Raw genomic sequence first — 19,635 nt, forward strand, 5'->3', positions numbered from 1 at the left:
TACAAAGATAAACCAAAAATAGCTTCACTATACTTACAAATATCTGTTAAGCATTTTCAGAAATGTGATTCATCTTATATGAATGATTATGCTACTGTGGATTGATAGAAAAATTATTCTTACAACAGTCTTGGCACATCCTGTCTTCTGCCTTGACCATGATGCTGAGTTACATCCTAGGATGTTGTTCTTTAACATCAGCAAGTGTAACAGTAATTTTAACCAGATTTTGCCTCCCAAACAGCAACAGGTTTAATATGAATTCAGGAACTTTCTGGATATATTGTGCCACTGCCGTTGGAAAAAGCAGTTGGCTCCTAAACTCTAAACTGAATTTCAGGGAATTGCTGCATTTATTTGTATATTAATTAGCAAATTTGCCATTAAAATTAGGACCAGGATATAAAAGTGAAAATATCTTAAGTGTTGGGACATCATTACTGCAGTGCCTTTGAATCTCTCCAGCTGAGTAAAGAAGCAATTGAAGCAGTGATGTCTCATTTTCACAAAAAAGTAATTCAGTCTTTGGTAAATAAATTTTCTGTATTTGTTCTAAGTATAATCTTTTCAGTTGTATCTGAATTTGCAACTAATTTACTGTATTTCCTTTTCTATCTTCATTCTTTCTCAGTCAAAATTCATCAGTTGAGATGGCCAGGTTATTATTGGCTGGAACAAAATACACAAACTGCAGTTGGAACTCAGCACGCCAGGCAGCATCTTTGGAACAGAGTAAACAGTCGACATTTTGGGCCAAGACCTTTCATCAGGACCCTTCAGCAGTCCTGATTAAGTGTCTTGGCCTGAAACATCGACTGTTTACTCTTTTACGTAGATGCTATCTGGCCTGCTGAGTCCTTCCAGAATTTTGTATGAGTTGCTTTGGATTTCCAGCAACTACAGATTTTCTCGTGTTTGGACTATAGCTGAAACTTCATTACTTGAAGATCAAAGCTTTTCTGTGAACATGCACATTTTTATGTATGCATACATATTTGCTTGTGTGCATGTATCCTAGGTACATATGTGCATGCCTTTCGGTGTAATGCCTACACACATAAGGTGAACTTTTATCTGTTGTTGTATAGGTGCCATGCTGTCTTATGTATATTTTGTGGATACAAATCTGTGAAGGCCATTGTAAATATTTTTCAAGTATTTGTATATGTTAGTTTACAGAAGAAACAAAAATGCTGCAGTAGTCGTGGCAAGATAGATCTAACATTTAATTTCAGTGTATTTTGACAATTTTACTTGAAAGTTTAATGAATTTTTGAGTAAAAGGCATGAAATCCTTTAGTTGAATATGTTTTGAGTCTCATTCTGAGCAGAGTCTGCTGTTGTGTGGTTCATTCAGTTTACTTCGCTAAATCAGGTTCTAATAATTGGAGAACAAATCCAAGCAGCAACCAGGAGTTTGGGGGAGGGGAGAATTGTGGCAGGTCATTGTGAACTGGGTAGAGGAACTGATCATGTATCAATTTTGAACACTATGTATATGATATATTTGATTTGAGACAGTGAAGGTACACTAGTTTTTAGTTATTGGAATAAGGGAGTTGAATAGAATGATCCACTTCTGTCAGGAGTTTTGTTTAAAGAATGAGAGGTAATAATTTTGAGAGACTAAATGTTGTGAAGATGTTTCCCTAGTAAGTCAATTTTATTGTTATATTAACAAGTACATGTCTGAACAGGTGCTGTGAAAAACTTGCAGCAGCATCAGAGCACCTAACAAAGTTCAAAGCATTTTTTTTTAATCAAAGTATGTATACATTATACACCCTTGAAAATTTGTCTCCAAACTGGCAGCCTCAAACCAGAGACACCCAAAAAGGGGGGAGTGTGTGCATATATACACACACATGACTATCTTAACACTCAATGTGCAGAGAAGAAAAACCACATCATGCCCATAAAAAAGAGCCTGTAAAAGAAATAAAATAACCCATTTTTTAAAAAAAGACCATCAAGCACCCAATGTGCAATGAAAATAGATCATGCAAACAGTAATCAAGTCACAAGCAAGTAGTGTTTTTGAACTGAAGTCTGCACAGAGCTCAGAAAACGCCATGGAAGAGCAATCTGAAGTGGACCCCACTTGCCTTGGGGCCCCTACTCCCAACCTTTTCAATCTGGCCTAGAGCTTAACTCTCCGTCTGACCACCGGGTTCTGCTATTTCCACCAGTGACCTGAATTGGCCCGTATTTTGCCTTCGGCCTTGACACTGATCTTTTCAGTCTGGCCCAGTGCGTAGATCTCCATCTGAACAACGGCTTCTGCTGTGTGAATATACCGGACTGTGCTGCCTTGATTTGGCCTGTAAATCTTTGAGCATTGTGTTCAGTGCCTTGACACACTTTGCGGCTTGGATTCCGTGGCTTCAATTCAGCCTGTACCTGACCTTTCACTCTCTTCCGTGCTCTCAGAGATGGGCCCACCAGCTTGCCTTGCCTCGGAAATGCCACAGCAAATTGCCTCCAAGTCCAAAGGGAAGTTACAGACTAATACTTGCAATGATTGTTTGCAAGAAAAAGTGTGGTTAACAAAGTATTTAGTTGCTTTCTTTGTTTTGTTAGCCACCAGCCAAAAGTTGCAGAGTCATCAGTGCCATCTTAAACCATATATAACCAGCATTCGCAAGAAAAACAAACTATATGCACTTTTACAAGAAAGCACAATTAGAACAGATCCATTTTAATGCAGAGAAGTCATAGTGTTGCTAAACTATTGTAATTAGTGTTTTGCCAGTTGGTTGAAGAATCAATAGTTGAAAGGAAGTGGCTGTGCCTGAGCCTGGGATGTAGAACGTGGCTTCACTACCTCCTACTTGAAGGTAATTGCAAAAAGGTGCCTGGCTGGCTGGTGGGGATCTTTGATGTTGCTTGAACATAAATGCAAGTAACAATATCAAAGTTCAAAATAAATTTATTATAGAAGTACACATATGTCACCATATACAAACCTGAGATTCATTTTCTTGCAGGAATGTACTAAATCCGTCATAGAATCAATGAAAGACTGCACCAATTGAGAGTTCAACCAATGTGCAAATGACAACAAACTGTGCAGATACATTTAACCCTGTCACTGGGGCTTGTACACAAACTTGGCTTGTTAGCTAACTCTGCAAACAGCCACATGACTCAGTGTTGAGAAGGCCAGCTTCCACAAGCAATACATATCTAGGGTTGGTATGATTTGCATTCAACCAAATGGGAAAGTTGGAATGTTCTTGAGAGGAACGTGAATTTTACTGAGTGCTGTGTATATACTGCTCCATGCAAAGTTATCGTTTGTTGGGAAAATAACAGCATAAAATTACAAAGGAACTATATTCACCAATATTTCAACTTTAACAAACAGTTAACAGGAAAAGAAAAGTAAAAGAGCCCTTTACAGTTAAACTAGTCCAAATGTGTGCATAAACATTGGAGCTCATCTTTGAAGTAGTCAGGATGCTTTGCTTTGATTACTTGCATGCTGAACCCAGGTTCTGTGCGAAGGACACCAGCCACAGTTTGAACTTCTCTGGAAGACGGTCTTAAACAAATTGGCTAACTTAAGAGGATTGGGACTTCCTCCTTGGAACTATTTGTCTGCACGAAGCATATCTTACAATTGGGTCTCTCCTTCGAATGGCATTCTGTGAGCATCTTCCTTTGTACCCTGCTCCACAGCCCCTGCCAAAAGGCCCCAAACCAGATGACTGTCCTTCAGAAATCTGATCCCACCCAGCTCTCTTGAATCTTTCATCATATCCCACTGGGCAGCAAGTTACAACACGTACCAAGACCAGTCCAATTGTCTGACACAACATTCCTCAGTTGGACAAAATGGCTCCTTATCTTTAGTTGAAGCTAAAACATTAGTCTATGAAGTTTACTAATAGGACAGTGTTTGCAGAAAACTGCTAAAATAAAAATACCTCACAGCTAACAGTAGAAATCTAAACCAAGGCACTACGTACAAAAAGTAAGACATAACAATAAATATTGAGAACATGAGCTGAGGAGTCCTTGAAAGTGAGCTGCGGAAACATTTCAGTGATGGGGCAAGTGAAGTTGAGTGAAGTTATTCCCTCTGGTTCAGGAGTCTGATTGTTGAGAGCAAAGTGACTGTTCCTGAATCTGGTGGTTCAGGAAATAATATTATTTTGTTTGTTTTTTGTGATTCAGCCCTCTAGCATAGTTTAACCATTTAGTATGCACATGACAACCAGGACATGTGCAGTTTGTTGGCTCATCATGCATCCCAAAACACTTTGTTGTCATGTTTCTGGATGTATGTTTTAAATTGATCGTACATCGTTGCATAAAGCTTTGCCAACCAAATTCCAGCACCTGTAAAGAAGAATTACTGTTTGCATATGTCCTTAGGCAAAAATGGTTAAAGTTCTTTAAGAGAGCTGGAAAAAAATTACTTTCATTTGCTAGATATTTTTATGCTTAATAGATTCAAAACATGATATTGCTATCAGTCCTGCACCATCAAATAGAAAATTATTATACACAAAAAACATTAAGATTGTGTTCACCTGAGCAAATCAGAACAAATTTTCATGGAAAATCTTGAAAACAGAAGTCAATTATTACAAACTTATCACATAAATAAGTTAGTGAAATCAATATGCATTCGCTTAGCTACAAGAGCAATTGATAAATGGGTACTGTCTTAAGCAGGTACATTAATTCCATGTGTATAAAATCTCCTTAGATATTTTACTTGAATTCAGTCCTGCAAATTTTGAATTTTTGATCTGAGGGCAAGGGATTGGGTAGATCTTTGGAGTAGTGCTTGGAACTTGGAGTTTCCATTGCAGATGATTTGTAGGGTCACAAAATTGAGGTCCTATAATCGTATGAGCTGTATTAGAGGCAATTATACCCTGATGCTTTAGCCCCTGTTTAGTGCTTGTATTACTGGATGTTTGCTGTCATTACACTGAAAGCAACTTTGGAATTTTGTTTGCATTTAGTTTAGTATGGTGTCCTGAAGTTGCTGTACTGCATAGGCTACACAGTTCCTGACTAGAACAATAAAATCAAACAAAATCATAGATTGTTTACAGCACAGAAGGGGTTGTTTTACCCTTTGTGTCAGCATTAGGTCTCCATTAGAGCTGTTGACTGGTTCTACTTTACAGCATCTTCTCTGACCTTGTAGATGTGAATTGATTGGAATCAAAGGTACCTTTCAATTATCTTACTGTGACACCCCTGGAAAATGTAATCAATTGCTGTAAGTGCAAATGATTTGTTTATAAATCCATAATCTAGCTTTATAAAGGGAGCTCATTTTATGTATGGATTGCAATTCTCTTTCTGAAGAATTTCAAGATTTAATGAGTCTTAAATTTCTTTTAAATTTGCTATATATTGTTTTTTAATCAATTATGTATTCTTCACTTAAAAGTGTTTTAATTGGAAATTGTGAAAATTTTGTTTGTTATCCAAGAATTAACTGCTCAATCAGTTCAGAGTATCCAGTAGGTATTAAACAAATACCTGACTGCAGTCAACTTTGGAAAAGATGAAGTCATGCTACAAAGATTGTTGGATATTTGTGGGAAAAAAAACTTTTTTAGGAACAGCACACAGCATTATTTTGAACCTTGTGGATTCCCATTTACTTATGAATTTATAATGGAAAAGTTGGTAGAGGAAGAATACTGTATACGGAAGAAACACCGTTGCAGAAGTTGCATCTCTTCTTGTATCCTGAATTTTGAATATATCGAGCAGAAGGTTTCCTTGTTAATCTCTCAATTAGTATCAGTAAAATGGATTATTTGGTCATTATCATATTTTGTGATTTCCTAGTTAATTAGCTATTACTTTTCCTATATTATAACAGTGAATATAAGCCAGAAATTGCTTTGTTGAGTAAAGCCATTTTGGGGCTATTGAGGTTGTGAAATAGTCAATTAATAAACATAAGTTTTCCATAAAATTGCATGCTTTTCTTTCTGGTGTAGTGCTTTCTCAATATGGCCTTCCTTTGTCTTGGAAATCTGAGGCTTTCTATTTTATAACTTCCATAAATTTTCCTGCAGTTGGCTCATCTTTTTGGCAGCTTTAACACATAAGCTCATGATAAAATGGCGGAGCTGACTCGATGGGCCGAATGACCTGCTTCTGCTCCTTTGTCTTATGGTCTTATAACGGCTCTGTTTTACATTTTTGGAATTTTATAACCCCTTCATTGTGATGAAGCTCCTTCAGTTAACACCAGATTGGGCTTGATCTAAATGGTTACTCAGTCTCGCTTTCTCTGGTATTTCCATGGCTGCATTTAACTTTTGAGGCCCAGTTGCCTAAATCACACTCCATAGTTTGTTGTCAGAACCGTCCCACAGAGAGAACTATCATGTCCCACAGATTGTCCTAACAACACACACAAAAATGCAGGAGGAACTCAGCAGGCCAGGCAGCGTCTATGACAAAAAGTACAGTTTCAGGCTGAAACCCTTTGGCAGGACTGGGGGTGGGGGGGTGGAAAAGCTGAGGAGTAGATTTGAAAGGTGGGGGGAGGAGAGAGTGAAACGTCAGGCGATAGCTGAGACTTGGAGGGGGAGGGATGGAGCAAAGAGTGAGGAAGTTGATTGGTGAAAGAAACAGAAGGCCATGGAAGAAAGCAAAAGGCAGGGAGGAACACCAGAGGGAGGTGATCGGCGGGCAAAGAGATAACATGAGAGAGAGGGACAAGGGGATGGGAAATGGTGAAGTAGGGGGGCATTACTGGAAGTGTGAGAAATCGATCTTCATGCCATCAGGTTGGAGGCTACCCAAACGGAATACAAGGTGTTCTTAGCCAACGTAAGTGTGGCCTTATTTGGACAGTGGAGGAGGCCATAGATGGACATATGGGAATGGAAGGTGGAATTAAAATGGATGGCCACTGGGAAATCCTGCTTGTTCTGGCAGACAAAACGTAGATGCTTGGCAAAACGGTCTCCCAATGTACGTTGGATCTCACGGATATATAGAAGAGGACACACCAGGAGCACAGAACACAGTAAAGGACCCCATCAGGCTCTCAGTTGAAGTGTTGCCTTACCTGGAAGGACTGTTTGGGGCCCTGAATGGTAGAGAGGAAGGATTGTCCTAATAGTTTTTTGACAGTTTGCTGTTTTAAAAAAAAAAGTTTAATTATTTCTCGGTGTCTGTGATAATTAAAGATATTTTTTCTTTCTTTCTTAAATCTTTTTATTGAATTAGTACACAAAAGGTAAAACATATAGAAACTAATGCACTGTTGCGATATAAATTTACAAGAGATATTAATATATTAAAAAAACAGTACAAACAGTGCAGTTTAGTTATAAAGTAATGAGGTAATATAGTAGTATACTAATTTTCCATATATATCAATAAAGAGAAGAAAAAAACCCACAGTGCAACTAACCTAAAAAGCAAAGCAATGGGCTAACTAGGTACCAAGTAGACTTAAACAACTTAAACAATCACGTCCTCAAACCCGACCTCCATTAATAACAGTTAAAAACCAGGAAGGGAATATAAATATGGTCAAAGAGAAAAAAAAGTTACATTAAATGAAAATATTGAACAAAAGATCTCCAGGTCTGTACAGATTTAACTGAAGTATCATAAAGATTACTTCTGATTTTTTCCAAATTTAAACATAGTATCGTTTGAGAAAACCAAAAAAATGTAGTTGGGGCATTAATCTCCTTCCAATGTTGTAAAATACATCTTTTTGCCATTAAACTAAGAAATGCAGTCATTCTACGGGCTGAAGGGGAAAGATTACTGGAAGTTTTAGGTAATCCAAAGGTAGCAGTAATGGGATGGGGAGAAATATCTGTATTGAATACCTTTGAGATAATATTAAAAATGTCTTTCCAAAATGTTTCCTGACTAGGACAGGACCAAAACATATGAGTTAAGGAAGCTATCTCCCCATGACATCTATCACAAAGAGGGTTAATATGAGAATAAAAACGAGCTAATTTATCTTTAGACATATGTGCTCTATGAGCAACTTTAAATTGAATTAGGGAATGTTTGGAACAGATAGAGGAAGTATTGACTAGTTGTAAAATATGCGCCCAGTCATCCGCCAAAATAGTAAAGCCCAATTCCTTTTCCCAATCGGACCTAATCTTATCGAATGGAAGTTTCATGCTAGTATTATAAATAATAGCCGTTACACCTTTCTGACATGGGTTAAGGTTAATTATAGTATCTAAAATATATGTGGGGGTAACGCCGGAAAGGAAGAGTATGATACTTCGGAAATTTCTAACTTGGAGATATCTGAAAAAAAATGTATTCTTGGTAATAAGGATATTTTTAAAAAAACTTTGAATTACATTGAAATAATTTAAAATAAACACAATGCATTTAACTGATACTAATTAGCAATAACATTGAACAAAATAAATGCTATAATACATTGCTTACTTGTGCAATCATAAGAATGTGGCCTTGTTTAAACACACCAACTTGAGCTCATAAAAAGCTGTAGGACACAGCACAAAATACATCCCTTTTGCTCATTCGGATGAAACTGCCTCTAACCCAGTGCTGAATTCAGAATCAGAATTGGGTTTATTATCACCAGCATGTGACATGAAATTTGTTAACTTAGCAGCAACAGTTCAATGCAATACATAATCTAGCAGAGAGAGAAATAAGACAATTAATAAAATAAAACAATAAATAAGTAAATCAATTGTGTGTGTTGAATAGATTTTTAAAAAACAGAAATACTTCAATGTCTATTTAGGAATCGGATGGTAGAGGCGAAGAAGCTGTTCCTGAATCACTTGAGTGTGTGCCTTCAGGCTTTTGTACCTCCTACCTGCTGGTAACAGTGAGAAAAGGGCGTGCCCTGGGTATCCTTAATAATGGATGCTACCTTTCTGAGATGCCTCTCCCTTAAGATGTCCTGGGTACTTTGTAGGCTAGTGCCCAAGATGGAGCTGACTAGATTTACAACCTTCTGCAACCTCTTTTGGTCCTGTGTAGTAGCCCCTCCATACCAGACAGTGATGCAGCCTGTCAGAATGCTCTCCGTGGTACAACTATAGAAGTTTTTAAGTGTATTTGTTGACATGCCAAATCTCTTCAAACTCCTAATAAAGTATAGCCACTGTGTTGCCTTCTTTATGACTGTGTTGATATGTTGGGACCAGGTTGGATCCTTGGAGATCTTGACACCGAGGAACTTGAAGCTGCTCCCTCTCTCCACTTCTGATCCCTCTGAGGATTGGTATGTGTTCCTTTGTCTTACCCTTCCTGAAGCCCACAATCAGCTCTTTCATCTTACTGATGTTGAGTGCTGGGTTGTTGCTGCAGCACCATTCCACTAGTTGGCATATCTCACTCCTGTACGCCCTCTCGTCACCACTTGAAATTCTACCAACAAAGGTTGTTTCGTCAGCAAATTTATAGATGGTATTAGAACTATGCCTAGCCACACAGTCATGTGTATACAGAGAGTAGAGCAGTGGGCTAAGCACACACCCGGAAGTGCACCAGTGTTGATCGTCAGCGAGGAGGATATGTGATCACCAATCTGCATAAACTGTGGTCTTCCGGTTAGGAAGTCGAGGATCCAATTGCAGAGGGAGGTACAGAGGCCCAGGTTCTGCAACTTCTCAAACAGGATTGTGGGAATGATGGTATTAAATGCTGAGCTATAGTCCATGAACAGCATCCTGACGTAGGTGTTTGTCTTGTCTAGGTGGTCTAAAGCCATGTGCAGAGCCATTGAGATTACTTCTGCCATTAACCTATTGTGACAGAAGAGCAGGGCATTAATTGCACTGGTATCCACTGGCATTTTGAGTTCTGAGCTGGCTAATACAGTCATTTGAGTATCATTGATCTTTTTACACAAATGAGGTGGGGGCTGATAGAGAGGTGGATAGCTCAACAGGCCATCCACATCTTTTACCATTTGTATTGATGCTGTAGTTGCATGTGTTTGTGTTCTCAATACCTTTCCAAAAGCTGATCCTTCACTTTGAATGGAATGGGATAGCGATTTTCAGAGGTCAGTGGGAATATTGCATTTCTTCAGTGCAGTTTTGGCACATCCTTGAATCTCTCCTGTGTGTCCTTGCCTATCTTTCCCCATGATGAAGCTTTGAATAGACAGAACTGCTCTCTTGCTGTCAATGCAATCTTCCGTATATCTTGTGATTTGAAATTGGACTACCTCTATTGCTGTTGAGCAAAATGCAAGAAACAAAAAAATATTAAGGGTAGGTACCAAAATGTCACAGATAGCAGGATTAAAACAGAAGGGGAAAATTTGGCAGGTAGAAGAGTAAGGAAATGGTAGAAAATTGCTAAATTTCCAAATTCTGTATTTCCATTTTAATTGAAAAAGAGAAAAAGTAACCTGTTGGCTCTGCTCTGAGAAACCCTATATTTAAACGAGGAGTAAATTAATTTAGATCAGTGCCATTGCAATCAAATTTTAAAAAGTTGCTCTTGTATAAATGCTTCACAAATATGGCAGAAATATAGCTTTATTTATGTTGCCTATTTTTCTATCTTCCAACTTCCTTGAATCTTAGTGTCTTGAGCTGCAGCGTTTACTGGTTTAGGTGAAAAGTCTGAAGTACTAATTCTGCTTCTGTCTCTCGAGATGTTAGTTGACCCAAGGGCTGTCAGCAATTCTTTTTAATTTCATATTCTTGCATTTGCATTGTGCATGGTTTTTTATATATATATATATATATATATATATATACGCACACACACTTAATTTCTCTTTTATCCTAGTAATGTCCTACTTGAAGAATTCTCTTGTCCATCAGGTTTTCTGCACATTTCTTATATCTTGCTCACCTTTACTGCTTTCAGCAGCACTAGCTTGCTGTATCTCAAAGTTGCTGTGGCCCACAAGATATTATTGGTGGCGATGTCAGTAATCACAGGCTTAAGATGTCTTTTTGTGTCCATTTTCCTCTGACCCTCTTCCATGATTTAAATCTCAAGTTTTAATCATGATTTTAACCATCAGTATTGATCTTCCTCTGACTAAAGACGGTCAATCCTCACAATCTGTGGATTCCTCATTTTCTGGCCCTGTCCCAGTGAACTTCCAATGAAGTCCCAATGAGTACTGAACTCTTATTTTTATACTCATTTCTTCTGCCAGGAGACCAGCCACTATTTCCTTTCACTGTATGAATCCCTTTAAATCTGAACTTCAATGGGTTTGTCCTCTACATTTTTTCCTACATTTTTTCACTGCAAACTTCTATCCATTTTTGCTGTCTTTCCTCTGAACATTTTTTTTCCCCATTGTGGTCCAATGTCAGGATTGTCATCATACCTGTTGATAAAGGTTTTGCTATTTTCTGATAGGTATTTTGCTTCCACAAAGTAGAGATGCTATTTTCTAACACTTTCTTCTACTTCACTCAGATTTTGATTTAACTATTGAATCCTAGATTGTTGTGACCTCCGACTGTCTTCCCTCTGCGTTCTCCATGCATGTGATCGTCCAAATCAGTATCTTCTCGAGGTCCAAAATGCTAATTTTTTCCTCACAGAACAATTTCATACTGCCATTTTTGTTATTTCTTTCCTGGCACTAAAATCTCATTTTCAATATGAATGTCCACTCGTCTCCCAAGCTTCAGAATGACTGAGAGCTGTCAGCAATCTGTTTTCTCTTGACTGCTGATTAAACTAGAATCCATCCATGGCTGCCATCTCTACCAGTTTGAGCAACATTTTTATTTAATCCGGGTCCATGCTTGGTTTATCTTGAAAAAATTTATGTACTACATTGAGCATTCATTGTTTTAATGCTATACAGATCTTTTCTGTTGCTACTTTCAGGCACATTGATTGCTGTGGTGGCATTTCCTGGTCTTGTACTAAAATTTCACCAGCTTTAACTTTTCATCTTCTCTTTTCCATTACCACCACCCACTGGCTTTTCACATCGTCCATTTCATTTTCATCCCATACTCAAACTCCAGTTTCACTTCTGGGCACAGGCTTGCATCCATTACACAGAATAAATCAACAGATACATCAGCTGTGCTTCCTCCTGTGAGCACTTCATCCTGCAAGTGACTCTCAACTCTGCTGACTGTGCAGCCTCCTATACCAGTTTTTCATTTTCTTTTTTGAAAATCTTTATAAACCCAACAGTGTTTTTATACCCCTCTTCCTGTACCATCACCTTTGCATAATCCTGTCATTTAATTCCTTATACCTTCTCTCCTGTCACAGACCTCCGCATATGTTCCTCCTTCCTCATATGTTAAAATTACTAATGTTTCTGTTGTGTCAGTTCTGATTAAAGAGATCTCATTGAAAAGTTAACTCTGTTTTTCTTTCCACAGATGCTGCCTGTTCTGCTGGGCATTCCTAGCATTTTTTAAAATTTTCATATCATCACTTGTTCTGCTAATCAAATTGTTAGGTGGTGGGATTTTTAATTAAGAGAATAGAATGATTATGTAATGAAGTGGGAGCACTTAGGAACAAAGAATTTTTTCATTTTGGAATGACACTCTCAGTGGGGGAAATGTCATGAGAACGAAATAATCAGCAGTAGCACTGACTACATGGAATATTTCTGTTCTTCAGTGCAGAAGTGTGAAAGACTATGCTTTTAAAAGATACTTTACAAGTTCTGTCCAAGGGATGGATTGGAGGTGTTTTGAGTGATGTGAATATTCTACTTCAAATCTGGCAGTTGTGATCTTTTCATTTGATTATTTTATTTTGTTTTGTTTCTTATCAAAAGAAATTGAGCTAGCACAGCCTAGACAGCACAAACAAAAGTGATTACATGGCACACAGGGAATTGTGAGCTTCAACCTACTTTATGCTGCTCAGCATGCAATGCAGTAGGTCACAAGTCAGTAGCAAAAGTAGCTATAATGTTCCAAGGTAAATAAGTCATAACCTTGTTGAAGTACTTCATTTGTATTTAAATATATATTCACAGTGTAAACCAGAATACAAAGTCCCAGGGCTGTATGTTATCGACTCAATTGTGCGCCAATCTCGTCATCAGTTTGGTCCAGAAAAGGATGTGTTTGCTCCCAGATTTTGCAAGAACATCAATACGACTTTCCAGAACTTGTACAAGTGTCCTGCTGATGACAAGGTATGTGTTTTGCCTCTAGTCTTTCTAATGTATTATACATAGTTGATGTATTAGGCTGATTTAATACATTGTAACTAAGAAGTTTGGTTCCTTTTGAAGAAGCATATTAATTAAGTTCTGAGATGAATAAATCCAGCACAAACTTTCTTTTTTTTTTAAGAGAACAATGCAGGCTTATTCATATTTGCAATGGAACTAGCTTCAGTAGTTGACTTTTTAAGATTTAATCAAATTTGTTTAGACTAATTGAATTTGGCAAACAGTTAACTGGTCAAAGCGCATTGTCTTTGGGTAGGTAGAAAAGGAAAAGTAAGTAGCAGATCAGTGAAAATGGGGTGAAAAAATATATAAATGCATACTCAAAATAGAACATAAAACAGTATAGCACAGGAACATACACATTGTCAAGTGATGTCTGCACTGACTGTGATGCCAATCTAACTTAACCCAATCTGCGTTCACAAGATCCATATCCATATATTCTTTGCCTGTTCATCTGCCTGTCTTACTCCTTAAATGCTGTTATCATATTTGTTTGTACCAATTCCCCTGCCATCAAGTCCCAGCAAATGCCCCTCTCTATATTTTAAAATAAACTTGCTTCTCAGATCTCCTTTACAATTCCGCCCTTTCACTTTAAAACTCTGTCCTCTTGTATTTAACACTTTCATCCTAGAAAACTGATTGACTATCTACCTTATCTATGCCTGTCATCATTTTATTTATTTCTGTTGGGTGGCCTATCAGCTTCCTACACTCCAGAATAAATCATTTTGTCCAATCTTTTTTTTTTTGACAGTACTGACAAACCTAGGAAGCATCTTGACAGACTTCTCCTGCACCCACTCCAAAGCCTCCAAATCCTTGAACTCGATAATCAATTTACAATGGGAGATAGAAAAGGCATGTAATAAGGGCAATGCTGCCAATAGTCATGGGGATGGGGGATTTCAGTGTGCAGGTTCAATGGGAAAATTAGTTTCGTGCTGGATCCCAAGAGAGGGAATTTATAAAATGCCTACGAGATGGCTTTTTAGAGCAGCTTGTGGTTGAACCCACCAGGGGAAAGGAAATTCTGGATTGGGTGTTGTGTAATGAATCAGATTTGATTAGGGATCTTAAAGTAAAGGAACCCCTAGGAGACAGTGATCATAATATGATAGAATTCACTCGTAAACACGTGGAATTCTGCAGATGCTGGAAATTCGAGCAACGCACATCAAAGTTGCTGGTGAATGCAGCAGGCCAGGCAGCATCTCTAGGAAGAGGTACAGTGGACGTTTCGGGCCGAGACCCTTTGTCAGGACTAACTGAAGGAAGAGCTAGTAAGAGATTTGAAAGTGGGAGGGGGAGGGGGAGATCCAAAATGATAGAAGACGGGAGGGGGAGGGATGGAGCCAAAAGCTGGACAGGTGATTGGCAGAAGGGATATGAGAGGATCATGGGACAGGAGGCCCAGGGAGAAGGAAAAGGGAGAGGGGGGGAACCCAGAGGATGGGCAAGGGGAATAGTCAGAGGGAGAAAAAGGAGAGAGAGAGAGAGGGAGAAAGAATGTGTGTATACAAATCTGGGATTTCCCAGTGGCCACACATTGTAATTCCACATCCCATTCCCATTCTGATATGTCTATCCATGACCACCTCTATTGTAAAGATGAAGCCACACTCAGGTTGAAGGAGCAACACCTTATATTCCGTCTGGGTAGCCTCCAACCTGATGGCATGAACATTGACTTCTCTAACTGCCGCTAATGCCCCACTTCCCCCTTGTACCCCATCTGTTATTTATTTATATACACACATTCTCCCCCTCTCCCCCTCTCCTCCCTCTCTCCTTCTCTCTCCTCTCCCCCCCTCTCCTTTTTCTCCCTCTGTCCCTCTGACTATACCCCTTGCCCATCCTCTGGGTTCCCCCCCCCCCACCTTTCCCTTCTCCTTGGGCCTCCTGTCCCATGATCCTCTCATATCCCTTTTGCCAATCAACTGTCCAGCTCTTGGCTCCATCCCTCCCCCTCCTGTCTTCTCCTATCATTTTGGATCTCCCCCTCCCCCTCCCACTTTCAAATCTCTTACTAGCTCATAGAATTCACTCTGCAGTTTGAGAGGGAGAAGCTAAAGTCAGATGTATATTTATTACAGTGGAGTAAGAGGAATTACAAAGGTATGAGAAAGGCAAAATTACCCTGATTTCACTGGTTGGGAAGATGTTGCAGTCCATTATGATGAGGTTTCAGAGTACTTAGAGGCACATGATAACATAAGTCAAAGCCAGCATGGTTTCCTTTAGGATAATTTTTGCCTGAAAAATCTGTTGGAATTCTTTGGGGAAGTAACAAGCAGGATAGACAAAGGAGAATTCATGGACCTTATGTCCTTGGGTTTTCGGAAGGCCTTTGCCAAGGTGCCTCATATGAAGCAGCCTAACATCTACAAGCCCATAGTATTATAGGAAAGATACTAGCACACATAGTATATTGGCTGACTGGCAGGTGGTAAAGAGTGGAAATAAAAGGGGCCTTTTTTAGTTAGCTGTCAGTGACTAGTAGTGTGCTCTGCAGGGGTTGGTGTTGGGAATGCTTTTTTAATGGTATATGTTAATGATTTGGATGATTGATTTGATGGTTTTGTGGTCAAATTTGTGGATGATATAAAAAAAGGGGAAAAAAGTGGCAGATGGAAAATAGTGTAGGGAAGTGTATGGTCATGCATTTTGGCAGAAGGAGTACAGACATGGAATATTTTCTAAATGGGAATAAAGTTCAAAATTAAGAGTTGCAAAAGGACTAGGGAATTCTTGTGCAAGATTCCCCGAAGGTTAACTTGCAGGTTGAGTCAGTGGTAAGGAAGGCAAATGCAATGTTAGCATTCAGTTTGAGGGGATTAGAATATAAGAGCAAGGATGTAGTGCTGAGACTTTGTAAGGCATTGGTCGGACCAACTTGGAGTATTGCGAGCAGTTTTGAGCCCCTCAACATGAATGGTACCAAAATATAAGGTGGCTCGAAGGATGGCATTGTCAGAATCATTCTGGCAGTTGTTGAAGGTCAAATCAAAAGATAGCTGTCCTTTGAATAGTGGAGAAAGCCAAGCACAGTTAAGTGGGATTGAGACAAAAAAGTAAAATGATGACTGACTGAGAAAGTGGACTGTTTTGCTTTTGAACTAGACTTTGATCATTCATATATGTATTCAGAGAAAATCAAAATTAGTTTTAGTTAGATATTCAAATTTGCTTCCACCTTCTCTTTCAAAAATTGACCATGATTCATGAGACATTGCAGTCTCAAGTCTCTTTCTGGATATAACATGGGTAACATACAATTTCTATTTCATACTGGATAGTGGATAATGCTCACTGTTTTTAAACTGAGCATTTGAAGTATTCATGGGGCTAAATTATAATGTTTTTGCTTCCCTCAACTCCCCACATTCTGTCAAAATTGACAATAAGCTTTAAACTCTATCCTCTACTGCTTACTTACACCTTTGAAAGAAAGTGGCTACCTACTGCTGAAACTATGCAAATGTCACCGAACATAAGATGTGTTAGTGTGAAATCCACCATAAGAGTAACTGTGATTCATGCATTGTTAGCAATCTAATGTCTGTGACATTAAATTTTACATTGTTTATTCATGTAAATGACACATCTAATATTTGTTTTTATTTTCATATGATTAAACTTGGGTTCTCTTGATCAGTGACTTACTACTTTACCCGATGATGTTTTTAGAAGATTTGGATACACTCTAATATCCCAACAATGTCTTCACTATTATTTGGAAAGAAGGCTGCTGGAGTAGTTACTTTTCTGACAAATTACATTTTTTCTCATTGTTCTGCTCTCAACAAAGGTATACTGATGCTAGGAATCTTTGGCAATTATAGAAATTGGTATTTCAGACATAAGAACATTAAGAAATAGGAGCAGGAGTAGGCCATCTAGCCCACCGAGCCTGCCCTGCCGTTCAATAAGGTCATGGCTGATCTGTTTGTAAACTCAGTTCCATCTTCCTGCCTTTCCCCATAACCCTTAATTCCCTTACTATGTAAAAATCTATCTAACTGTATCTTAAATATATTTAGTGAAGACGCCTCAACTGCTTCCCTGGGCAGAGAATTCCACAGATTCACCACTCTCTGGGAAAAACGGTTTCTCCTCATCTCCATCCTAAATCTTCTCCCCTGAATCTTGAGGCAATGTTCCCTAGTTCTAGTCTCACCTACCAATAGAAACAACTTTTCTACTTCTATCTTATCTATCCCTTTCAAAATGTTGTATGTTTCTATAATTCCCTCTCATTCTTCTGAATTCCAGAGAGTATAGTCCCAGTCGACTCAATCTGTCCTCATGGGTTAACCCCTTCAACTCTGGAATCAACCTGGTGAACCTCCTCTGCACTGCCTGCAAAGCCAGTGTATCCTTTCTAAAATATGGAGACCAGAACTACACACAGTACTCCATGTGCGGCCTCACCAGTACCCTGTATGGTTGCAGCATGACCTCCCTGCTCTTGAATTCAATCCCTCTAGCAATAAAGGCCAGCATTCCATTTGCCTTCTTAATAACCTGTTGTACCTGCAAGCCAACTTTTTGCGATTCATGCACAAGCACTCCCAAGTCCCTCTGCACAACAACATGCTGCAATCTTTCACCATTTAAATAATAATCTGCTCTTCTGTTACTCCTTCCAAAGTGGATGATCTCGCATTTACCAACGTTGTATTGCATCTGCCAGACCTTGGCCCACTCACTTAACCTATCCCTCTGCAGACTCTCTGCATCCTCTGTACAATTTGCTTTTCCACTCAGTTTATTGTTATCAGCAAATTTTGCTACGCTACACTCAGTCCCCTCTTCCAAATCATCAATGTAAATGGTAAGCAGCTGCGGGCCCAACACCGACCCCTGCAGCACCCCACGCACCACTGACTGCCAGCCGGAGAAACTCCCATTTATACCAACTCCCTGCCTCCTATTGGTTAATCAATCCACTATCCATGCCAATACACTTCCTCCGACTCCATGCATCCGTATCTCTTGTGCAGCACCTTATCGAGCGCCTTCTGGAAATCAAGTATACGACATCCACCTGTTCCCCTCTATCCACTGCACTCATTATGTCCTCAAAGAACTCCAGTAAGTTTGTCAAACAGGACCTGTCCTTTTTTCTGAATCGATGCTGCGTCTGTCTAATGGAACCACTCCTTTCTAAATGTTTTCCGCTGTTTCTTCCTTAATGACAGCTTCAAGCATCTTCCTGACTGCAGATGTTAAGCTAACTGGCCTATATTTGCCCGTCTTTTGCCTACATCCTTTTTTAAAAAGTGGCGTGACACTTGCTGTCTTCCAGTCCGCTGGGACCTGCCCAGAGTCTGAGAGTTTTGGTAAATGATTACCAACATGTCTACTATAACCTCCGCCAATTCCCTCAGCACCTTGGGATGCATCTCATCAGGACCAGGGGACCTGGTCCCCTGAAATATGATGAATGTCATCAATTTGTAATGCCAACTTTATCTCTTGCTGCTTGTTTTCTTGAATGCCATTCACATCACTCTTCCCTTTTTTCCTTAGCTTTATTTTCTCAATTAAATTTCCACTCTAATTTAAATGTACCTGTTGTAATAATCATTTGTGAAGCTTTCCCTATTTTAATATCCTCCACATTTTAAAAGTTCATTTATTATCAAAGCATGTGTATCCCCATACAACTCTGAAATACACTTCACTATGATAGACATTTTCTGTTACTAATTTGACAGCAGTTGAAACCAATCTTTACCTGTCCCTCCCAAAACCTTATCAGATTTTGAAAATTTATATTAAAGTACTTTCCTAAGGCTTGTCTGGTGTGGTTTTTAATATCATTATAAATTGAATCATGCTAAATTAGTGTTTTGTACCAAGAAAGAATGAATAATTGAATCCACCGGGCTCAATCTGAATGCTAATATCAGAAGGTTCTTTGGCAATGTGGGAGGTGGTATCTTGTGCTTGATATTGTTAAAAAAAAAATTACCAAGCTAAACTCTTCCAAAGTAACTCATAACTGTTATAATTGGAATAATGTAATATGCTAGAAGCTGTTGAAGACTACAAAGCAAAGGTTTACTGATGTCTTTAGTACTGGTATATTTTCTGCTGTTCTTGTATTAATCAGTCCAGATTGAGCAAAATAAAAGTGCATAGAGTCTCTTTAAAGGGGGCCTATAATCAAGTTCAAGTGAAATTTATTGTCATTTAACTATATGCATGTATATAACCATGTAATGTATTTAGAAACAAGACGAAGTTTTTTTTGAACCAGAGTGTAAAGCACAGTAGTACACATAACACACAATGACTTCAGATAAAATCTACAGATGAATCACACACAAATAACAAACCAAAGTACATTAACCTTAAATGTTGGAAGGTATGGAGCAGATTAAGTGACACTTTGAATGTACTGTGGCCAGGAGTTGAGAAGTTTCATGGCCTGGGGGAAGAAACGTTCTCATCCTGACCGTTGTTGTTCT

General features: G+C 38.7%; 1 protein-coding gene across 4 annotated transcripts in view; it reads left to right on the forward strand.

Annotated features, from left to right (window-relative positions):
• The window catches only part of tiam2a (TIAM Rac1 associated GEF 2a), a 232,047-nt gene that overhangs the window by 56,935 nt on the left and 155,477 nt on the right, over positions 1-19,635 (forward strand). For all 4 annotated transcript variants that reach the window (XR_011886842.1, XR_011886843.1, XR_011886844.1 and 1 more), the window contains exon 4: positions 12,953-13,114. Coding sequence is in view for 1 of the 4 variants with exons in the window: in XM_072265338.1 (XP_072121439.1) it covers positions 12,953-13,114 (162 nt within the window). In the remaining 3 variants the exon portion in view is untranslated. The remainder of the gene's footprint in view (positions 1-12,952; positions 13,115-19,635) is intronic.

The sequence above is a fragment of the Mobula birostris genome, chromosome 8, assembly GCF_030028105.1.
Source record: "Mobula birostris isolate sMobBir1 chromosome 8, sMobBir1.hap1, whole genome shotgun sequence".
Lineage (NCBI taxonomy): Eukaryota > Metazoa > Chordata > Chondrichthyes > Myliobatiformes > Myliobatidae > Mobula > Mobula birostris.